The 25,344-nt window shown below is 34.9% G+C and overlaps 1 protein-coding gene across 11 annotated transcripts in view; it reads right to left on the bottom strand.

The window, feature by feature from the left end:
- The window catches only part of DMD (dystrophin), a 2,277,745-nt gene that overhangs the window by 1,437,736 nt on the left and 814,665 nt on the right, over positions 1-25,344 (bottom strand). For all 11 annotated transcript variants that reach the window (XM_064364425.1, XM_064364424.1, XM_064364427.1 and 8 more), the window contains exon 17: positions 17,319-17,494. In XM_064364425.1, coding sequence (XP_064220495.1) covers positions 17,319-17,494 — 176 coding nt within the window. The remainder of the gene's footprint in view (positions 1-17,318; positions 17,495-25,344) is intronic.

Raw genomic sequence — 25,344 nt, 5'->3', positions numbered from 1 at the left:
GAAAGTGGGGGTCGGACCTGTCTCATTATACCTCTCTGGCATTGACACCAACACAGACTTTAAGTCTGATAAGAAACATTTTACAGGCTGTTGTCTCTGAAGCCTGCTAGCTGAAAGCTTCATATGCATGATAACTTTGGTCTGTGCAATCTCTTATCTCAACCCAAACATTCTTTTCTATTGATCCCAGGTCTTTAGACCAAGTCAACCAATTGTGAACCAGAAAATGTTTAAATTTACCTATAGCCTGTAAGCCTCCACCCCCACCTAGTTGTCCTGCCTTTCTGGACCAAACCAATGTCTCTTAAGTGTACTTGATTGATATCTCACACCTCCCTAAAATGTATAAATCCAAGCCCCACGCTAACCACCGTGACCACATGTCATCAGGACTCACTGAGGTTGTGTCACTGGCGCACAACTTCAACCTTGACAAAGTCAACTTTCTAAATTAGTTGAGACCTGTCTCAGATTTTCTGGGTCTACCATAAAAATGCTTTTAAAAAATTACTTGTAAATATGTTTACTTACCTCTCTAATTAAAGAGGTTTTGACCCAAGATACAAAACTGAGATTAGCTTTGCTCTGATATTCCGATTACATTAGTCTATTCATCTAGCAATCAAATTAAATAAAACCTAAAGATGTTATAATTCCCAGTTATAATAAAAAGCCTATAAACTCTTTTCAATGGTTTACACAGCACCTGGAACAACATGACAGATGAGAACGGACGCTGTCTTCAGTTAGCAGAAACTGCTATATTAACATTCCTATCAAAAACCTTGTTTTTCTTATATTTGCAAGGTCTCAAATGTATTTCTACTTTTATATGTGTAATTTTAAGCACATCACTCATAAAATAATATGTTTCAGAACAGTAAAATTTAATGATTCCAGATTGCACTGAAATGCATCTTTAAAAGATACTAAAAAATCAATTTCTGTGGCATTTACCTTGTCCTAAAATATGCCTATTTAACATGTGCCTCTAAAGCTGAATTCTAGTCCAAACACAAAATATTGTCCTTAAAATTGTACATCTTCTTTACTGTCAATGATGGCATACCAAATTATATACTTAATACATATTAAAATTCTGCTTTTTAAAATATATGCCCTGGAATACAAATTCAGCAATTTAATATTTTAAGCTAATAATGCCAGAAATTTCTGAGTTACCTGGCATTGATATTCATCTTTCCACCCCTAGAATGGTTGATTGCACTGAGGAGAATAAAACTGTTGTGAAATATTGTTTCTCTGCACAAAGTAAAACTTACCTAAAATATTTTGACATCTAGTAGGTAGAAATGACATTAAAATAATCTTCCTACCTTAATTTGATATTGAATCTTAATCATTTAAAAAAACATTGGTAATATTTCTTTTTTTTTTATTTCTAAAGAGTGGAATGGTTGAACAGAAGTCACACTTGTAAGTTCTGTTTATATGTCTTTGAAAAACACAACCTTAAAAATTAAGAGCTAAGAAATCCCCACAAATCCTAAAATATCAGATACAGCTATATTAGAGGAATTAGTTATAAAGCCAAGGAGTGTGAAAACATGTGGGCAAAAATTGCATGATCCAGAGGGTGGGAAATAAAATGCTGCTAAGCTACAGATGCCTGAAGCCTATTTTTCATTTTCAATAAATCGAAAGTCCCTTTGAAACACACTTCTGTGCAAGAAAATCTCCTTAACACAGGTTAATAGACATATTCTCTTAAATGATAGATGAAATCTTGTCATAGTAATAAATCTATGATCATACAATGTAATATGCTCAAGTTGAAAATCCTGAGTCATATATTTTAAGATCAAATTTAAAGTTTATTTAAAATGAAACCGAAAAGCTGCCTATGTCCCTGTGAGAAATAAATGTGGGTCACTAGAGGGCGCACATTCCCTTTCACAGCTTGTCTTCAATTTGGCTTCTGTTTCATTTTCTTATCTACGTAACGATAATATGGTGACAAATGGATTTTTCATGGAAGTTTTACTTACACAGAAACATAAAATGTCCAAAGATATAGATAATATGGTATACAAATAATATGTTAGTAAGACACTCTCAGACACACAGTTAAAATGCCTTCAGCCATTTTGACACACACAAAAGTACCTTGAAGTCATAATACATAGAATCTCTTGAGAAAATATGACCACATTTTGGAGACACATGTTTAGTTCAAATAATTTAGTAAAATTTTCTGGATTATGTACCAAGTAGTTTTCTTCCCCAAGTTCATTATTTTTAACTGATTTGTGAATGTCTTTTTAAATATGTGGACATTTATAGAAAAAGCTGCTTAAAATTATACTCCTATATCACCTAAAGTTTTATCACCTAAAGTTTTTTTAAATGCCAAGCATCCATTCAATCAAATTTAAAGCAAAAAAGAGACAAGTGTCGTTTTAAACATCTTAAGTCACAGGCTTTCAAAAGCAAATTGTAGACTGAACGTGAATAGAAAACTTCAAGATCCTCATTTAGTTTCAATACACAGTGAAGCACTGAGCTAAGATTCAAGAACAGGTCTGTCTGAATCCAAAGATTTCTATTGTACTACACGTTTCTTTTGTTCCAAATGAAAGAGAAACCCATCTTAAAAAAAAAAAAAAAAGATAAGTCAACCTAAAATTCCTGTTCATTGCTACATAGAACAATAATTTGGTGGTTTCAACTATGCTGTCTTGGATTATACCAGAATTTGATTGGAGTCTCTAATATCAGGGTATTAATTCAGAAAATTTTCATTAGTCTAAACTATGATCCTTAGTTGTATACTTTGTACCCTAATGGCAATATAAAATAATTTCTTTCTCAATTTATTATTACTTTGGAATTTCCCTTAATTTCCTAAAATCCTCAACTTTCTAATCTGATGATACATCTTCTGACATCAGAAAAAATATTAAGAATCGATGAAAAAAGTTATTACTTATTATATGATGTGGTTAAGACAATGGTGAGCTCCAGAAGTCTTGCACTTGGAAAAAAAGTTCAATTTTATGGATATTCCACTCACTTTTTGATGTTGAAAAAGAAATCTAAATTTAAAAAAAAACTTTTCAGTGAAAAACGTCTCTGTATTCAAAGATAATCAGATGTTCCCATGGGACACTTCAGTCAACGATACGTCAGAATGTAGAACAGACACAATCTAGAGTCAGTGCACAGTTTCCACAGATTGTGGCAAGTCCTTAAAGAGTTCCAGTCAAGCATTTTATTTCAGCTAAATAATTTGATGAAATCCTCTTTGACTTATTAAAAGACAGCAAGGTGTGGAGTTTCCAAAGGCAGCATCCCAAGTGAGGCTGTCTGGGTTCAAATTCTAGCTGCACTACTTTTTGTAAACTATGTGACCATGAGTAAGTCACTTGAAATTTCTGTGACACATTGTTATCATCGGCAAAGGGTGACAATAATAAAATTTACTTTGTAATGCTATTTTAATCTTTAGATACATTAATATGTAGCAAATAGTTGGTAGAAGCCATATACATATCAGCTATTGTTATCTTCCACAACGCTTTTTTACTGACTTTAAGCCAGTCCCAATTCTTTTGTCACTTTCTCATGTGTGAGAGCGGTCGTATTTGTTTAAGCATCTTGTTAATGACTGATAGAGTAAAAGTCACAATAGAAATAACAAGAATAAAAACTGCAAACACAGCTATAACAAAGACAATAAAACATATAAACAAGAATCAATAGCAAATAATCTCATTTTACCCATTAGTGCAGGAATCCCCAAAGTGTGTTCTTGGGACAAAATTGGTCTGCCATCTATTTTGGTAAATAAAATTTTATTGGAATGTAATCATGCTCATTCATTTATACGTTGTTTATGGCTGCTTTCCAGCTATAGCAGTAGAGTTAAGCAGTTGTAAAATAAATTTTGTGATACACAAAACCTAAAATATTTACTGTGTGGCCCTGTAGAAAAAACTTTTCTGACCCCCGCTTCCCAGTCTATGAATTGAAGATAAGATGGCCTCTCCCAACTCTCGAGATCAAATGGTATGGTTCACAGTAGTCACATCATATTTCTCTCTCTCAAAAATATGGAATGACTCCCCATGACCAGAAGGTTAAAGACTACATTCCTTAATCTTTTACTGAATACCTTTAGTTATTATGAACCCAACGTACCTTTTCAACCTCAGTCCTTATTTCTAAACTTCCTTTACTCCATACTTCTGCTGTAGACAAACGAGAATACTTAATAATGCCATGCAACGTTTTGTTCATATACAGGCTTTCTCCTGCATTGAATTGTCACTTTCCCTCATCTTGAGCCCAATGCTTCCCTTCTCTTTAATTGTCCAGTCAGATGGTAATTTTCCCATGAGCCTTCACGCCTAACTCTCAAGCAGAAGATGAACTTTTCTCCCTTGCAACTTTTCTAACATTTTATTAGTACTTTTTCTTCATGACAGTTTCTGCTGGGTGCAAGCTTCCTCAGGGAAAAGTTAGGTGTGGTTTACAGTTAAAGTAACTGGAGTGTTTTACAAATCATAGCAATCCATTAGATATTAGTTGAGTGAATAGGAAAATTAGCATGCAAACTAATGTTGCTGTCCCTTTTTTTTTTTTTTTTTTGAGATGGGTTTCTCACTCTGTCGCCTAGGCTGAAGTGCAGTGGCACAATCTTGACTCACTCCAACCTCCACCTCCTGGGTTCAAGCAATTCTTCTGCCTCAGCCTCCCGAGTAGCTGGGACTACAGGCATGTGCCACCATTTCAGGCTAATTTTTATATTTTTAGTAGAGATGGGGTTTCACCATTCTTGAAATGTTGTAAATTGACTATAGAAGTGTTTCAAGAAACCCACCATGAATTGAATGATGACTTGTACCCTATAGGAGGCAATTTAAACTTTAATCACTATCAATGTGAAAGGTCTTTGAGTGTAAGAGAATTCAACATGCTTGTGGGTCTTTCAAGTTTAAATAACTTCCAATCAGGGTTCAGAAACAATCTAGTGTAATGTGGAAAGCCATTTCAAACTGATATGTACTTACTGCCCCATTGCCAGCATCATGAACTATTTCAATCCATCTAATCTGTTAGTGAGCATCTCTACGAACTTTAGTCAAAACAAGAATAATACTCACTGCTTTACAAAGCCAGTTTTTAGTTAGCTTGCGCTGTCATAACCAAATACCATAGACTGGGTGGCTTAACCAACACCCACTTATTTCTCACAGTTCTATAGGCTAGAATTCCAAAATTAAGGTGCCAGCAGGGTGTGTTCCTGGTGACAGCCTTCTTCCTGGCTTGTAGATAGCCTCTGGTATAGTTCAGATGTTCATCCCTTCCCAAATCCAGTGCTGGAGGTGGGGCCTGATGGGAGGTGTTTAGATCATGGGGGCGGATCCCTCATAGCTTAGTGCTGCCTTTGTGACAGTGAGTTCTCCTGAGATCTGGTCATTTACAAATGTGTGGCACCACCCCCTGCACTGTCTCACTCGCTTTCCCCTATTCTTCCATGTGATGTGCCTGTTCCCCCTTTGTCTTCCATCATGACTGGAAGCTTCCTGAGGCCTCCCCAGAAGCAGATGCCATTCTTCCTCTACAGCTTGCAGAACTATGAGCCAATTAAATCTCTTTTCTTATCAGCTACCCAGTCTCAGTTTTTTCTTTACAGCAGTGCAAGAACAGCTTACTCCAACCTCCTTTGCGCTGTGTCCTCCCAAGGCAGGGAGAAAGAGCAAGCAAGCTCTTTGTTGTGTCTTCTTATAAGGGTTCTAATCTCCTCAAGAGAGCCCTATCTTCCTGACCTCATCTAAATCAAATTATCTTCCAAAGCCTCCATTTCCAAATTCCATCACATTGGAGATTATGGCTTCAGTTTAAGAATTTAGGGAGGATACAATTCAGTCCATCACAGCCTGGCATCATTTTTATATCTCTGTGGCAACATAATGTGTGTTCATTTGTAAAGATAAACGTTTCTGACTAGGGAGGACTTTACTAAGAATATTCTCAGAAGATGTCAGAATAAGAATAATATTTTCTATTATCTCATAAATGTGGCCATGGGAAGATACCATTTCTAAATTAATAATTAGAAACTCAACTTTCTTCCGGGGAAAGAAGGTTTCTTTTTATGTAAACATTCTTCAAGACAAACACATGTAATATAATTTTCACAATGTGAGGGCAAACAAGGAAGGCCATATAAATTCCATTTCGGGGGGGAAAATAGATTCTTGGGGAGATGAAGTGACTTGATTAAGTCACATAGTTTATGAGTAGAAGATGCAAGGCCAGAACCCATCTGTGCGGTAATATGCCCATCTGCTCTCAGATCTATTCCCCAATTTTCTTCTGTCCGTTCCATATCAGAGGGATATACGTTTCCCAACACGACCTGCCCTCCTAATTGTTCACTTGGAGGCAGTGGCAGAATATTGGAAGGTGGGAGGAAGAGAAAAGACAAGGTATATTTTCTTCTCAAACTACCTTGGGTGGCATTTCCAGAGCAGCTATATCTCTACTGTGGCTTCAGTTTTCTCTGGATAGCTCCCTCTTCAACAATCCAATTTTCTGCCTGGCAGTCCTAACTTTAGTTTAATCTGTGTTAGAAAGCCCCAGCTTCTGAGCTCTGGTAATATCACTTTTTCTGTATTGTTCCTCCAGCTCTAGGGATATTAGCAGCTTCCTTATGTTGCTAGTGCTTTGAATTGCTTCCCCATCCCCTACGCTGCTTCTGTTTTCCACTACCTGATTAGCCAATTCCTTGCATTACGTTTCCTCTCTTTAAGTCACTTACAGTGATTTTGTTTTTCTGACAAGACTTGCACAAAACCTGGAAAATACCTCATCAACATCCAATAAATATTTATTCAATACCTACTACGGGCTGACTTCTGGTTTATGCACTGTAGGTCTAGAGATGACAAGAAATGATTCCTTCCCTTAAAGACTTTACTAGAGATATAGGCATGCAAAAACAAAGTCATTACAGAACAATTAGGCAAATGTTTTAAGGGAAGTGTTAAAAAGGCTGAGAACTGCCTGAGAAGTTATGTACCCAGAAAGGCAAGGTAGTTAGTGGCAGGGTGGCAGGGAATTTGGGGATGGGAAAAAGAAAGGTTATCTAAAGAGAATCTTAGGTAACAAAAACAGTAGGTGTGAAGAAACAGAAGCTTAAGAAAGTATAGAGCATTTGGAGACCAAAGAGTGGTTAATTTAAGCTAAACCACAGGACACTGTGGGTCAAAATGCAGTGAACTGTTCGCTATTAGTCTGTAAGAAGAATAGAGTTTTCACCAGAGTATAAATCAATGGAATCACTAAACAATTTCATCTTATTTTGCTTTTAATTGCCAAACTTTCTTGACAAAGGAAACTGTACATTGATTTATATTCTGGCTCAAGCTTCTTATCTTAATTGTGGGCTGGTAATAAAAAGTTTGCAGATTATTTTGAGTAGCACTGGTATATTTTTTAAAAAAGGAGCAGAGGAGAAGGGAGTGAAGCTGGAGAGGTAGGTAGTTAAACATCAGAAAAGAATTTCTATGCCACGCATTTCAAGATTTATGGGCAGGGGAATGATCTAATTAAAACTGCATTTTAAGATATCCCTTGAGAAGCTGTGAAGAGCGTGGATAAAAGAGGTAAGAACAGAGGCAGAGAAATCAGTTAAAAATTTTATACAGAAAAAATTCAGTTTAAACTGGAGTGAAGGCAGCAAGGATATAGAAACAATAACAAATTAAATAGAATTTGACAGGCACATTTGGAGGGAATTAGTGATGTGGCAGATACCAAGACCACTTTGAATGGAGGCACAGGTTGTTCACTGTACAAGTTCAGGATGCGCCATTCTTAGAGACTATGAAGTAAACGACCCTCCCTAGAGTTGTACGATCTAAACTGCAAAACTACATTTGAGATTCCAGTAAGAAATCCAGGAATACATAACCTATAAGCATTTGAATTATACAAGTATGAACAGGAGAGAGGGTCAGTTAGAAATATCAATTAGTGAATCATAAATATAAGTGAATGATAAAGATTATAAATTATATTTCCCAAAAAGAGAAAGTATCATAAGAAGAAAATAAAACCAAGATTTGAGTCTTATGGAGCCTGACATGAAAGGGCAGGAATAGAAGACTGAAAAGACGTGGTCTGAGAGCAGGAGAAAGAAAACAGGAGAGAACAATGTCACAGAAACTGCAGGAGAGAAAAATTTCAAGAAGGGACTAATCATCGCTGTCAAGCACAAGACAAAGGTCTAAAAGGATAAGAACTGAAGAGTGACCTTTGGAGCTGGTAATTAAGGAGCTCTCTGGTGACCTTGCTGAGAGCAGTTTCAGTGCTTGATGTAGAGTATGAGAGGATAAAGGAAAGAATCAGAAGTAAGGGAATAGAAACAGTTCGGGTCTTCAGATTAAAAATTGACTTTTATTTGCACTCAACTGGGCTCCTCCTGTTAGATAAATAAGTGTGAGTACCATTTTCTTCACTCAAAGAACAAACAAAACTGTATGTCACAGCTCTGGGAATGTGATCCTGTCTTCTTCCTTGTTGATATTCTTTTATGCCTTGCATTCTGGAAGAATACATTTTCACACAGCTGCATAGCAAGAAATCCAGAGATCCATATAGTATCTCATGGGACCAGTTCTCATTATCGTGCATTTCTATTAACAGCATGAACGGAACATCTACCACACAGAATACTCGATACAGGTAAGGAACAAGAAATGGATCCTGGCCTAGGGAAGCTTTAAGTCTAGTGAATGAAACAGACATATGGATACATCATTTCATCATTAAGCAGCAGAGGTGTTATAAAATGCAATAGTAGTAGCCCTCAACCTACCTAGGAATAGATGGACCCTTTATGGGGGCTGGCATGAGGAAAGAGAATCAGGGGTCAGACTGTAACTGAGAAAACACTCTAGTGAACTGATTTCCAAAGTGCGGGCCCTAAATCAGTAGCAGCAGGATCACCTGGGACCTTGTTAGAAATTAAAATTCTTGGGCACCCCTCCACACCTATTAGTATTAGAAACTCTGGTGACTCCGATGGATGCTGAAATATGAGAACCACTGTTTTCATGCAAGTTGTGAGGATTCTCAAATTTTATGGTGTATCAGTATCACCTAGAGTGCTTGTAAAATATTTTTGGGCCCACCAGCAGAGTTTCTGATTCAGCAAGTTTGGGAAGGGCCCTCCAAATCTGCATTTCAAAGAAGCTTCCAGATGATGATGGTCTTTCATGCACTGAAATTTGAGTATTGCTGTTCTAAGTATTCTTTGATCCCATAGCATTCTCTAGAATTCATATTACTATATTGTTCTAAACACTATTATTGACTTATTCTTGATGCATAAGACAAAATAATTTCAAGAATATTTAGTAAATGGTTACCTTTTTGAGGATCTGAAGATGGTATGCAAGGTTTCTTTATAAAAAAACAAACAAACAAAAAAAAAATTGTGTCTAAAGTGAAACTTGAGTTTATGACCAAGGTCATTTCACTTTAATACATATAAAGAAACATGGCATTGCAACAATAATATTAGAATGGAATTAGGAGACTCAGTACTAGTCTTTATTTTGCAACTGAAAGCAAGTTATTTAACCTTTCTGGACCTCAATTAACCTGTAACCATGGAAAAGTCTAGTCTCCTTAGGAAAAAAAGAAGTAAATCACCTAAAATGTGTTGTTTCGATGGGCTATGCCAAAGGGCAAAAGTGTCATTACTGAGTTCAACTTCCCAGATATTTTAGTATCAATTTATCATATAGAACATAAAAAAATGATTCATGGATACATTAATCATCTAATTAGGTCCTTCAAATAAATTGGTGTATTTTCCCGTACAACTTTCAGATTTTAATTTAGAAACCAAAGTTGTAACAAATATCTAAAACAAAATTGTTTTAAGCATGAATCTCGTAAAACTGCAGAAAGAGGAGAGAGAGATCCAAGATGGCTGATCACTAGCAGCTCGGGCTCCTAGCTCCCAGTGAAAGCGCAGAGAACGAGAGGACACCACACTTTCAGACGAATATTTGTTGCTCACGGACCAGGAGATTCCCAGCAGAGGAGCCCCACGGGTCGCCAGGGTGACTCTTGTGGCCGGCGCGGCGGTTTTGCTGGTGCCTTAACGCGCCAGTTCTTGGTGCAGAGTCCGGAGATTCCCGGGCAGAAAAGCACCATCAATCTTAACACCGCTGTTTTGGCCGGCGCAGTGGATTGCTCAGATTTCGGCGCTGGGAATCAACAAGTTGGACGTCTGCTCGGGGACCCAGTTAGAAAGTCAGTAATAACAAAGACAGCAGACGGATAAATATATAATGAAGGGAAGAAATCAGCGTAAAAAGGCAGAGAATATTCAAAATCAGAATGCCTCTCCCTCTACAGGGGATCGCAATTCCTCATCAGTAACGGAACAAGGCTTAATAGATTACGAGTGTGTTCCAATAACAGAAGCAGGTTTCAAAAGGTGGGTGATAAGAAACTTCTGTGAATTAAAAGAACTTGTTCTAACCCAACGGAAAGAAACTAAGAACCTTGAAAAAAGGTTTGATGAAATGTTAACGAGAATGGACAATTTAGAGAGGAATATAAGTGAATTGATGGAGCTGAAAAACACAACACGAGAACTTTGCGAAGCATGCACAAGTTTAAACAGTCGAATTGATCAAATAGAAGAAAGGATATTAGAAGTCGAGAACCAGTTCAGTGAAATGAAACGAGAAGACAAGATTGGAGAAAAAAGGATGAAAAGGAATGAGCAAAGTCTCCAGGAAATATGGGACTATGTGAAAAGACCTAGTTTACATTTGACAGGTGTACCTGAATGTGATGAAGGGAATGAATCCAAGTTGGAAAATACTCTTCAGGATATCATTCAGGAAAACTTTCCCAACCTGGCAAGGCAGGGTAATATTCAACTCCAGGTAATACAGAGAACACCACAAAGATATTCTTCAAGAAGACCAACCCCAAGGCACATAATTGCCAGATTTATTAGGGTTGAAATGAAGGAGAAAATACTAAGGGCAGCCAGAGAGAAAGGTCAGGTTACCCATAAAGGGAAACCTATCAGACTTAACAGCAGATCTCTCAGCAGAAACCCTACAAGCCAGAAAAGAGTGGGGACCAATATTTAACATCCTTAAAGAAAAGAACTTTCAACCCAGAATTTCCTATCCAGTCAAACTAAGCTTTATAATCGAAGGAAAAATTAAATCCTTTGCGAACAAACAAGTACTTAGAGAGTTCACCACCACCAGGCCTGCTTTACAAGAGCTTCTGAAAGAAGCACTGTACATATAAAGGAACAACCAATATCAGCCTTTCCAAAAATATATCAAAAAGAAAAGAACATTAACACAACGAAAAATTTACACTAACTAATGGGCAAAACAGCCAGCTAGCATCAAATGCCAGTATTAAACTTATATATATTCTAATAGGATAAAAAGCCAAAACCCATTGGTATGCTGCATCCAGACCCATCTCACATGCAAGGATACACAAAGACTCAAAACAAAGAGAAGGAGGAAGATTTATCAACCAATCAGAGAGTAAAAATAAACAAATAAACAAAAGCAGGAGATGCAATTCTCGCCTCTGATAAAGTAGACTTTAAAGCAACAAAGAGCAAAAGAGGCAAAGAAGGACATTACATAATGGCAAAAGGATCAATGTAACAAGAAGAGCTAACGATTTTATAGATTAACGAGACAGAAAATTAACAAGGACATCCAGGACTTGAACTCAGACCCGGAACAAGTAAACTTAATAAACATTTATAGAACTCTCCACTTCAAATACATAAAACATACATTACCACCTCACACCTATTCCATAAGTGACTACATAATTGGAAGTAAATCACTCCTCAGTAATTGCATAGCATTTCTTAGGTTTAAATGAAATATTGGTTGGCTGCTCGTTTGTTATTTTCTTCCCTTATTCCTTCCTGTTTACATCAAGTATAATTATTGGTATAAAAGAGGTTTTCAATACCCATTACTAAACTGCATTCTAGCCTGGGCAAGAAAGCAATACTCCCATTCTCTCTCTCTCTCTCTCTCTTCCTTTTTCCTCCTCTTCTTTATTCTTTTTCTTTCTTTCTTTCTTTCAAAAAAAAAAAAAAAACTGCAGAAAGAGAGGTCTTATCTAACAGACGTGACACAATTTAACTTCATCTGGACAGCAGCCATACAAAGAAAGAAAATCAAACAAACAAAAAACAGAAACAAACTGAAAAGTAGAATATATAGTAATAATTCAGGTATGTAGATCAGCCAATTTATCCTTCTATTTATTTAGTATGTAGGCAATAGCCAGAGAAAGCAAACTTACATTCTGTCTGCTTACCCTGAAGAAAACAAACAAACAAACAAAAACAGAGATCAAGTGAATTAAGGCATTTCAAAATGCCTCTATATTGTCCCTGAGGACAAAGATATTCATTTATGAACACTACTTGGGGGAAATTATCTTTATTGAGATGGCATTTACTTAAAAACAATTTGCCCTTCATTTTGCCTGTTGCTACGAAAGTATAAACTGAAGCTTTTTTGAAAAATCCCTTAAAATAACTGCTATATGATTAGGAACTAATCTCCTGGATAAATATCAATTAACTAGATAACAGATCTACTTTTAACCTAGTCTGAGTTCCATGCTCTGATAATTACCTACATGTAAAGTAATATCACTGAATTGCAGGAATAATTTGCTGTTAGAAGTAATTATCTTGTGACCCAAATCATCAGACACTTTTGTAAATCTCAGTGTAAGGAGGAAAATTTATGCAATAAATACAACGTATGTAGAAACTGTGTAATTATTTAGGAATCAACTAAATGTACCTCAGATGGTTAAGAAACTATGCCGTGGTAGAGAGCTGAATTTTAAATCCCTTAATCGTTTTCAGTAAATAAGGATACCCTAATGGGTAAAATCGGAATAATTAAAGATTATTAGAATGGTCACACGTTTATTTTTCAGAACAATTCTGGGAAGAGCTAGGTAGAATTTTTAAATGATATTGGAATGTCAAATTTTAGTTACTATAATTGTTTTAATTATATATCATTCACTCTCTCAACAAACATTTATTGGTTATTATATGCACAGTATTTACTATAATGGGATCTAAGTAAATATAAAGAAGTATAGTAATAAGTTTCCTTTGTTGTGACTGGCAATGAGAAATTTTATGTGAGTAGCATGAAGGCATATAACAAAGTGAATGTAATGGAATTTACTGGCTGAAGTGGAATGATTATTGGGAAGCTAGATATAAAATTAGTGGAGAATGAGAATAATATTGAATGCCATAGGAAGGGCCTGGATTTTATTTTGGAGGCTTCTGGAGTTATGGGAATTTGCAGGTCTGGAGAGACGGCAAAAAGCAACATTTTAGATATACTAATTTTAGGTACATCGATTAGAAAGGAGAGCAGTTCTCCCCAGAGTGAGGTATATAGCTCAGGTTATGGACCTGGCAATTAGAATGATCATGAAATGACTGAAATGATGGCACTTGCCCAATAATACAATCTAATTATAATAAATAATAAGAAGAAAGATTCACAGAACTGGAGAAGTCAGGTGGTAAATTCTGTTTTGAAGAGGAAGGCATGAAGGTAATTTTATATTTGTTAGGTTTGAGATGATGTTTATTAAGGAATTTTTCCCTGTCAATAAGAAATGACTACTATCTTCACCACTCCCTCCACCACCACCACCATCATCATCTCTACCATTTGTACCTCTCCCACCATCACTTCCACCCCTACTACCCATCGCAATCTTCCTCCGTCTTTATCATCTCTACGGTCTCCACCACCAAACAAGAATCATAACTATTGCATTTATTGAAAGCTTACTACCTTAAAGGCAACGTTTTAAATGTTTCTTATTGAATCCTCATGCCTGGTGTTTTATAAACTGAGAATATTGGAATCAGAGGCATAGATATTAAGTAATTTGCCTGAGCTCATAAGCTAGTAATTAAAACAGGCAGGTTTCACAAATATCAGGGGTTATCACCTATAAGTGAGAGTTAAACATTGAGTACACATGGACACAAAGACGGAACAATAGACACTGGGGCCTATTTGAGGGTACAAGGAGGGAGATGGGTGAGGATGGAAAAACTACGTATCAGATATTATGATGATTATCTGAGAGACAAAATTATCTGTACACCAAACACTCACAACCTACAATTTACCCATGTAACAATCCTGCACATTTAGCCCTTGAACCTTAAAGTTGGGGGGAAAAAAGCAGGCAGCATTCAAACCTGAGTAATTCTGATTCCAAAAACCATGATTTTTACAATATTTGCTAATTCTCTAGACACATAAGCAATAAATTAAAATAGCTGAAATATGTGTGCAATATATAAGTAGGTATGGTTAATTGGAAGGAACAAATGTTTGCATTTGATAAAAATGAACACTGAGGCAGTGGCTGGATGCACAAGTGGAAATAGCTTTAGAGATTTAAAGCTTTAATTTGAGGGAGAGAATCACATCTGGAACTACATGATTTGGGAGTCATTCACTTAGAGCCAGACTCCAATCAATGAGAGGAGACAATCCAGATAAAGAAGTCAGAAAGGCAAAGAGATGGATTTGTGAGACACTCCCGTAGGAATTAGGCAGAAAGAAGAAAACAAGTCAGGTAAAGAGTGGTGGGTGACAACTGATAGTGTGTCCTAGAAGCTGGAAGAGGACATCACTTAAATAAAACACTATTTGACAGATGGTCAAGACCTTGATATTCACAGTGAAATATTAGTGGGTTTCACATGGGACAGAAATGGGACACTAGCTAATATAAAGCTTCTGGTTATATTTGCAAGATGCCTCTTTAATTATTACAATACTTTAACCAGATTCCATCTTGTAGACAATTATCAATTAATGAATTTGTTCCTAAATGTCTACCTTTTTGCTATCTTCATTCAGTCTAAATATATCAATCTAATGTCTTATATAGAGTGTACCAATAATTTTGTTAAATTTTTGTCCAAATCAGGACACATTTGAGAGTGAAAGTTGACGCTCTCTATAAATATGCAGGGACAACAGGTATAATCTGGAATAGCTTCAGGTAAACCAATAGGATTACCTTAGCCACATACCTATGAAAAAGACATTTTACTATACAGCCCAGGTTTTTAGCTACCTCAGTTCACATCCTGGTTCAGGTACTCTGTAGCTGTGTATAATTTTATAAAGTAATAATAGCCATACGCATTTTGGGAGGTTATTGGGAAAAATACATGTGATGCCAATAAACCATTGAATCTACTACTGAACACTTAAGAAATCTTCAATTAATGTTAGTTTTTACTTGAAGAATTTTTCTTTATGTACCCAATGGAACTTGGCATTTAGGCACTTACAAAAATTGTTGAAAACTTACGATTAAAAAAAAAATTTGGCAACAGAGTATTTTGCCACCAGCCACTCTTTCTTGAAAACAAAAAGAAGTCAGACCACACATTTTTTTTAACCTAATGCATTCTCCAAACAGGAGCCAAGAATAAGCTTCTGAAGACAGAGACTGACATGAATCACCTTGTTTTGTGAATTTCTGTATTAGGCAAGTTCTGAAGACATTAAGAGGGTTAGGCAACTAGGTGTCCCTATTCCTCTGTTTGGAAAACTGTCAGAGGGTTGTTGCAATGTTGCAAAGTATCTAAAAATCCATATGTCCACTAAGGGTTAGCTGTAAACACATGTTTAATGTGACAACAAACAAATCAATGTACATCCTACTAGGATTAATAAAAAGGAAATTCATCAAAAGCTTTATTGGTTTGTGCCATTATGCATTTTTCTCCATCAATTATTATTAGTCTTTCTACCACCATCACAAGTAGAGTCCTTAGAAATTCTTGAAAGTCTCTGCCCCAAAAAGAATGCTAATATTCAAAGAGTTTGAGAACCATTCGACTGGAGCAACGGTCAAAAAACTTTTTCTGAGACAGGACAGATAGTAAATATTTTATTATTTAGGGCTTTGTTGACTATACAGTTTGTGCTACAACTATTCAAACTCTGCCTTTGTAATGTGGAGGTAATCAAAAATGATAAATAAATGAGTATGGCTGTGTTCCACTAAAACATTATTTATAACACTGAAATTTGAATTACATGTAATTTTTACATGTCATAAAGTATTATTTTTCTTTTGATTATTTTCAACCATTTGAAAATGTCTAAACACTTCTTAGCTGATGAGCCATATGAAACTGGCAGCATGCTAGATGTGGTTAGCAGGTCTTAGTTTGCTGACCCCTCGACTAGAGGATTTGCTTAGCCATGCTGACACAACAGAGAGAAAAGGCCCAGTGATTTACTTTGGAATTATCAAAGCAGGTCTTAAGTCATTAGTTAATAGAGAAGTACTGAAAGTCACAAATAATACATTTGAATAACTTTTCTAGATTTTTAAAATTTTCTTAGAACATCTGACACACTATTTTTAGGTGTGTGTTCTTTTCATACTTCTTTACCCTGGTATACACAAATTCTAATGTCAAGTGTTCCATGAGTTCCTAAACATATGCTGCTTAGAGACATACAGCAGATTTTAATGTTCTTTCTTAATCTTAGAATTACAATAACTGGAATGAAAGGCAAATTGTACCTTTTAAAATAATTTTTATGCCAGCTTTGCACTCATAAAATTTTATTGCCATCATTTTAATATATCCACTGATTTACATAATACCTAACTTATCTAAAATGCGTAGTTCTGAATACTCACAAAAAGATCAGTTAAAAATTCTAACACCTTCAAGATAAGATTTTATAAATATCAAAGAACAGGAAATCTGTTCTGTAATTACTCCTGATTTAGGATGTGCAGATTGAGACATTATGTTCTCGTAAACTAGCAGGATGGATCTCATCTATTATAGGTGTACTTCTTCATGAAAATGTACTTTCCGTTACTGGAAAAAAGATATTTAATGCAAAACTAGGGACTCAACAAGCAGGACTTTTATAAGAAAAAAACTCTTTTAGGATTAAAATGCTACCATAGTAGTTTATCCCCTGTAGTTTCTTCTTCCATTCCAGAAAACACCATTTCCATTAAGCATTTAGTTTTTGTTGGGAGAGTGATTTCTTGGGAAAATTTTAAAACATACTTCATAATTTTTCTCACTACGTGAACTAACATTACAGGTACCTGAGGCTTCTGGAAATACCGCTGAAGTGAAAACACCACCAACAAAACTGTTATAAATGAGTTTTCTCCACCTCATTTGCAGATAACGCTTAAGATGCTCTCACCTTTTCCTAATTTCGGAATCCACAGTAATCTGCCTCTTCTTTTGGGGAGGTGGTGGTGGAAGTTCCTCTTGAGCATGTTTTACCAGGATTTGCTCCCTTGTGGTCACCATAGTTACTGTTTCCATTACGGTTGTCTGTGTCAGTGATGGCTGAGTGGTGGTGACAGCCTGTGAAATCTGTGAGAAGTATTGAAACAGAGGTCAGACATTGCTCGAAAGACATCAGTAAAGACCGCTTGGAGTGCCAAAGGAAAATAATGAGAAACTGTTCTTGCTTGTTGGTAGATTGACCTTCAGATCAAAATAGCACCATATTGAAGCCAAATAAAATTGTTTTATCTGACTTAAGTTAGGGTGACTGAAATAGCAAAGGAAAGTAATCTCAACGTCGAAAGTAAATGTAGTGTCTCTTCAATTTATTGGTCAAACTGTAGGAAATAAGGGGTGGGGGCAAAGGAGAAAAACAGAGTGTAATTCATTCTGATAGTTAATTCTACATGCTATTTAAAATGTTTACAACATTAATATAAATTTTACTAACAAACATCAGTGCCAAATCCATTGCCTGGCACATTTTAAATGCTTATTAATAGTTGGTAGAATGCATTTTTGGTTATCATATAGACTGATTATTTTACGTTATAAATTTTTAAATAAAATTATTTGAACTTGGTAATGAACCACTCTTTAATCAAATAAGTGAAACGTCTTTTAAAATTACAATAAAAGATTAACATAAAGTACCCATTAGTCCATATATATCTTTATGTTGAATGTTATTCAAAGGCTAAAAAACACACTCCTCTTGTTTGATTTAAAATAGTGAATATGTTCAAATATTTGAGTTCCCAAATTCATCATTGGAAACACTTTTTGGTTTAGAATCTCAATTACTTTCTGTTTATACTTTTGGCAGGAGGCGGGGGGAACCAGATCACCAGGCTTTGGAATAATACATTTTGTGACCGAAGACATGAGCGGCCATCACCTAAATACATGGGCATTACGAGACCGACAAGTTCTATAATTGTGAGACAATCCTTCCTTCTTTAACTATCATATCCTCTGTCTCACAGAGCTCCTCTTATTATGATTGTAATGTTACCTCTTGGGATGGCAATCATTATCGTTCTGGTAATCCAACTTATTTGGAAGATCTATTTCCAAAGAAATCATAAGAGGCCTGCATTGAAACTGCCTTTAGGTACAAGCATAGGAGAAGAGATCTGGCAGGATCAAGATTCATTTTAGCAATTTCCCTGATCTTGCCAAGAGGTAAGGGAAGGGTTTGTAGTAATCTCCCTGCCTCATACATAAGGACTGATTCCTTTAATGTGAGGAAATGGGAAAAGCCTCAGGATCTTCTTATTTCAGCTTCCAAATTGGCAATTAACAGTGAAGGAATAAAATCCTTTCCATGATGTCTTAAGTAAAAATCGCTTTGACATGTATAGCTTAACAAGGCTACCTTTTGTTGAAGAAATGTCTTTCCATATGTGAGGGCCTGAAGGACTTCCATTTTGGAAGGCTAAAACAATACTAAGAGTTAAATTTTCTACATGTGCCAGGCACAACTTTTATCTTCTCTAGGATCTCCATAGATTCATTATTCAGAATCAATCACTGAACCTCAAACAACTTTAATTATAGTCTGTTGGTGAGTTATGTCAAGATGAAAGCAGAAAGGAACATAGTTCTAAAAAAAAAAGCTTAAAATATAAACTCAGACATTGCACCCAACACAAAGTGACCATTATGTGATTAAAATTAGGTTTATTTCTAGTCAAAAAGAAAATTTGGTGTTTAGTAGAATTCCAAGAGCATTTATTTATAATTTGAATATTTTTTAACCATGAGCAAACTTTCTCTGCAAAGAAAATGTAGTTTTTAGTAGGATCCCATAATTATATATTTATTTGAGTATTTTTTTAACCATAAGCAAACTTTCTTTGCATACAGTGGTGGCTAGAAGATAGCACTTTGCAGATTAAGAAAATATATAATTTTAAATGTACAGACCAAAATGCAGAGATTCTGAAAATACAAAGCTAATTTTTGCAGTTATGTCTAATCTTATAGAACATTTGTGCTACTAAATATTTGGCTCTTAATTTCTTTAATATTAATATTTTCTTATTAATATCTACTTATAAAATTAGATAGATGTGCCCATGGAGGGTAAAGAGAAATGACAACATGATATACTGTGAAACTGCATTTAAAAATATACTAAACCTTATAAGAAGGAAAAAGAATCATTTTTAATAAAAGAGTAGTAAGACATGATTCTGTAATTGTTCTATATTATAATCACTACTGTGCTGTAATTGAAAATACTACTTCATTTCCTTTGGGATGGAGAAATAAGAAAACTGTGCATTCACCCTGTAAATATAGGGTAGAACTCATTACATACAACAAATTAATAATCACTCTCAAAACCTACTCTATAGAATCAGAAAAAAAACAATCATTCATGTACTACATCTCCTTATGGCTTTTGGTTATTGACTGTAAACACTTAATTATGTGTTAGAATCATTAGGAAATATAAACATGAGAGTGATTATGAAGGCCATTTAACACAACCTCCTGATTATTACAGAACTCATTGCTCCTTTAAAGAGAAAATTCCTTTCTTAGGATGGCAACAAACTTTCCCACTGGGAAAGATCTTCTTAACAGCCAGAGGAATCCTGTCTTATTATGACTTCCTCTTGTTAAAACTTGTTTTGAACTCTGAACTAAAGCAGAGTAAGTTGAGTATCATTTCTACCTGATAGTCTTAAAGATTTGAAATCTAATAATCATGACCCTGGTAAATATCATTTTCAAACTCTATAATGCCAGTTATTTCCAAAAGTAAATCTAATTTGATTAGTGGTCCGAATCCAGCATGTCTTGGCTAGGGACACCAATAGTCAATCAAAGAATTCTAAAACAGTGTAAGTTATACAGCAGCTGAACCACAAGGTTTCAATAAAATTCTAACCTTTGTTGAATATATATTCACTATAGGACACTCAGAAATGAGTAAAATAAAACTCCATATTTAGGAACCTTATAGTAAAATAAGGAAGATGATAATCACACAAATAATTGTGAAGATAAATGCCACATGAAAAGTACCAATATCTAAAATGATTACATATACCAAACATACAGTAATCAAGTAATTTTTTTTCTTTAAATGTTACAAAAGCAGACTTCTCTCAGCTAGCATTTTACCTTTTAAATTTAATTTGGTGCTGAAGGCTAGATGTAACATTTATCCTTGTTTACAGGGTCTTCATAAACAGTAAATTTTGGAAACAACCTAACGTCATAGATGATGGTTTAAGTAAACTATGCTATATAAATGTGGATAGAGTATTATATTTCAAAAACTTTAATGTCATTGAAAAATGTTTGCTTTATAGTATTGAGTACACAATGCTAGACATAAACATTGGTTGGGTTTTTTTTGACAGAGAAAGTAGAGATAATTTCTGTTGTACAATGCATATTTCTGTAGTTGTTTAGTTTCCAAATATCTACTGTAAGATATTATCTGCAAAATGTTGCTTTTGTAAGCAAAGAAAAATTTCAAAAGTTTTGTCAAATCATTTTAAATCTATCATTTCTATCTATATATCAAGATCTATGGAATTGTAATCCTGTCACTCAAATGCATTAGAATGAGGAAAACTACAAGCATGATAAGAATAACTTAGTGCCTTAACTAAAATACTGAATATGGCAGGGTCAAAACTAGGATAGAATACAGTGTGACCTATATTCAACAATCTTTATATCTTGCTAACTATACATTTATCCAGTTACCGTTCTCCATTTTGATTATGAGTCTATTTAAGACTCTCTGATGATATCATGAAAATAAAATACATTTGTTTTTAAAATACTGTTCATTTGATCTGTAAGTTCATTGACCTAGTAAAAGAAATAGGAAAGGTTTAGAATTACTTGTCTTTACATTTGGGGGCTGGTTCTTCTTAGAGTGATTATAAGCAGACACCTTGGAGCCAGGCTCCACAACAACTGAACACCAAATCCATAGGTCGTATACTGTGACATTTGGGGCTGGTTGGTTCTTATCTTAATTCTATACATTGTTTTCTTCATATTTAAAGTAGGAATGATAACACATTTCTTCACAGGTGTGTTACGAGCGAGGACAGCTTCATGGGCTTGTAATTTATGCAGTTGCCCAAGACCCCTGCTCAGAAGGCTTCCATGCTTGTTTTCAAGCTCTGCTTCCACTGCCTTGAAATTCTTAGGTTTTGAACAGGAAGCCCTGTAATTTCATTTTGCACTACACCCACTAATTATGTAGCTAGTTCTTGTTTTGAAAATTAAATAATATTTGAATAAAATAAATGCTCAACAATGGCAAATATCAGTAGTAACCACTATCTTTTCTAAATGTTCAGGGAAATTTGAAGAATTTTTCTATAGTCCTTATTTCTCATAAGATTATATATGTTAAAAAATTTTAGACTTTAAAATTTACATTTTCTCATTCTGAGAAAAATTGGAAGAGCATTTGTCAGCCTCCTGATATTATTCCAGGGTGTGCCTCTTCTTGCAGTAAGATTGTGTTATTTTGGTAAGCCTGGAAAAAACAAACTATGTTCATGCAATGAAGTTCTTTCTTTCCATCTTCTCTTCCATTTGTTTAAAAATGCACATTTTAAAAAAGAACTATATGTACATCTAAGCAATTTTAAAGAATATAAAAGGATATACAATGAAATAAAATACTTTTTTTCCACCACTGTCTCCAGTTTGTTAGGAATCACTACAAGTCATGTATAACTTAATGGCTGGGACACATTCTGAGAAATTTATCCTTAGGTAATTTTGTGTTTGTGCAAACACTATGGAGTGTACTTACATAAACCTAGATGGTATAGACTACTATACAGCTAGCCTATGTGGTATAGCTTATGCTCCTAACTACAAACCTGTACAACATGTGACTATACTGAGTGGTGTATGCACAATGGCAAGTATTCATGTATCCAAACATATCTAAAGGTACAATAAAAATGTGATATGTAGAGTTGGGCATAAAACAATCCTTAGAAAAAAATTTAACAACCCACAAAATCATAGCAACCACACTCTTAAAGCACAGTGCAATAAAAATAGAAATCAATGTTAAGAAAATTGCTCAAAACCATATGTTAAAATGGAAATCAAACAAAGTGCTCCTGAATGACCTCTGGGTAAATAATGAAATTAAGGTAGAAATCAAGAAATTATTTGAAGCTAGTGAAAGTTTAAAAAGATGTAACATACCAGAATCTCTGGAACATATCTAAAGTAGTGCTAACAGGCAAGCTTATGGCACTAAATACCCCTATCAAAAAGTTAGAAGGATGTCTAATTACAAAATATCACAAGGAAATAGAGAAGCAAGAGCAAACTAACTTCAAAGCCAGAAGACAGGAAATAACCAAAATCAGAGCTGAACTGAAGGAAAATGAGATGCCACAGAACATAGAAAAGGTCAACAAATCTAGGAGCTCGTTTTTTGAAAGAATTATTAATAAAGACAGACCACTACCTAGACTAATAAAGAAAAAGAGAGAGAAGACTCAAATAAACACAATCAAAAATGACTAAGGGGATGTTACCATTGACCTCACAGAAATACAAAAAGCCCTCAGAGACTATTATGAACACCTCTATGCACACAAGCTAGAAAACCTAGAAGAAATGGATACATTGCTGGAAATATACAATCTTCCACGTTTGAGCCAAGAAATTGAATCACTGAACAGACCAATAATGAGTTTCGAAATTAAATTAGTAACAAAAAAAGCACACCAACCAGAAAAAGCCCAGGACCAGAAAGATTCACACCTGAATTGTAACAGATATCGAAGGAAAAGCTGATATCATTCCTACTGAAACTATTCCAAAAAAATGAGGAGGGGCTCCTTCCTAACTCATTCTATGAGGCAAGCATTGTCCTCATACCAAAACCTGGCAGATACACAACAAAAAAAGAAAACTTCAGGTCAATATCCCTAATGATCATAAATGCAAAAATAGTCAAGAAATTACTAGCAAACCAAATCCAGTAGCACCCCAAAAGGCTTATCCACCATGATCAATGAGGCTTTATCCTGGGTTGCAAGGTTGGTTCAACACAAGTTAGTAAATGTGATTCACCATATAAACAGAGCCAAAAAAAAAAACGAAAACCACATGATCATTTCAGTAGATGCAGAAAAGGTATCCTATAAAATTCAACACACTTTCATGTTAAAAATCCTCAACAAACTAGGCATTGAAGGAACAGATTTCAAAATAATTAGAACCATCTATAAAATGTCCATAGCCAACATTATACTGTATCAGCAAAAGCCGGAAGCATTCTACTTGAAATCTGACATAAGATAATGGTGCCCTCTCTTACAAATCCCATTAAACATAGTCCTGGAAATCCTATCCAGAGCAATCAGGCAAGAGAAATAAATAAAAGCCATCCAATAGGAAGAATAGAAGTTAAACTATCCTTGTTTGCAGAGGATATGGCTCTATACTTTGGCCAATGTCTCTGCCCAAAAGCTCATTGATCTGACACAGAACTTAGCAAAGTTTCAGGATCCAAAATCAATGTACAAAAATCACTAGTATTCCTACACCAACAACATTCATCCCAGCAAACCCATTACTGGTTATATACCCAAAGAATATAAATCATTCAATTATAAAGATACATGCATGTCTATGTTCACTGCAACACTAAACACAATAGCAAAGACATGGAAGCAACCTAAATGCTCATCAATGATAGACTGGATAAAGAAAATGTGCTACATATACACCATGGAATGCTATACAGCCATAGAGAGTAATGAGTCAATTAAACCTCTTTTCTTCATAAATTATCCAGTTTCAGGTATGTCTTTATAGCAGTGTAAGAACAGAGTAATAAATTTCCCTTTTATTTTTGACTGATATTCTTAATTGCAACTTTTAACTTTCCATTTAATTATTTATATAGTATTGTTTTTGTAAGTTCTTTGTTATGCTAGGGTAAGAGATTTCTACTTCTTGCCTTTTGGGATATTCTAGTATTTGAATATTTAAAGATACTTACTAGAAAGATTCAAACTATAAAGTATTAGTTACCTAATTTAGCATAACATCTTTATTTTGAAAATATTAATACTTGCAATAACAGGTACCAATTACGAAGCTTTTTGCATTGATTCAGGCATTACAATATGTGTTTTGAATTATCTTATTTAGAAGATACATATAGAATACTCCCTGCTATGTTGTAAAACCTGAATAAAAGGTAGCTATTTTTACCTCACAATGACCCTAAGAGTAAGTACTAGTATTATTTTCATTTTATAGATGAAAGTTACCTTGTTTAGGCAGATACAACTTTTTAGTAGCATAGATGTAAATCTAAGTCTGATTGTTCATTCATCCAATTCTTAACATCTATGCCCACTCACTCTGACACTTGCACACTTTTTTGAATTGTGGTTTCCTTTTAAGTGATGTAAGTATGTGAGTGTGTTTATATGCGTACACATATATATATAAAGTCAGGATATTGATATTGTACACAATGGCATGTCATAACTATTACCCCAATAGGAAGAGTTACTCAATGTTAAATATTTTTGGCTCTTGATATACTATATTGAAATCTGTGCAAAATTAGTCTAAATACACTACACACACACACACACACACACACACACACACACACACAAATCAGGTTGACAGCTGCGGATCAAGGTTTTCCCTTATGTTGTTTGTATACATATTCAACCCTTTTGAGTGATCAATGAGTTTTAATGGGTATGGAGGAATTTCACTTCTACAGTTTAAAACATACTGCATAATCATAGCAACAGCTTTAAATAATAACTGATAGCCATGTTTAAAAACCAACTCTACAGGCATGGTAGCATAAGGAACAAAAATCTGGTAACAATTTCTATCTCTAAGCAAAAGAAAATATTTATATGTTGAACTTTGGGAGAATCCTTGGG

The sequence above is a fragment of the Aotus nancymaae genome, unplaced genomic scaffold, assembly GCF_030222135.1.
Source record: "Aotus nancymaae isolate 86718 unplaced genomic scaffold, 86718_ANA_hifiasm-v0.15.2.pri h1tg000058l, whole genome shotgun sequence".
NCBI classification, from domain to species: Eukaryota; Metazoa; Chordata; class Mammalia; order Primates; family Aotidae; genus Aotus; species Aotus nancymaae.
Note: the sequence above shows the minus strand (reverse complement) of the source record. Positions and strands in the feature narration are given on the sequence as shown.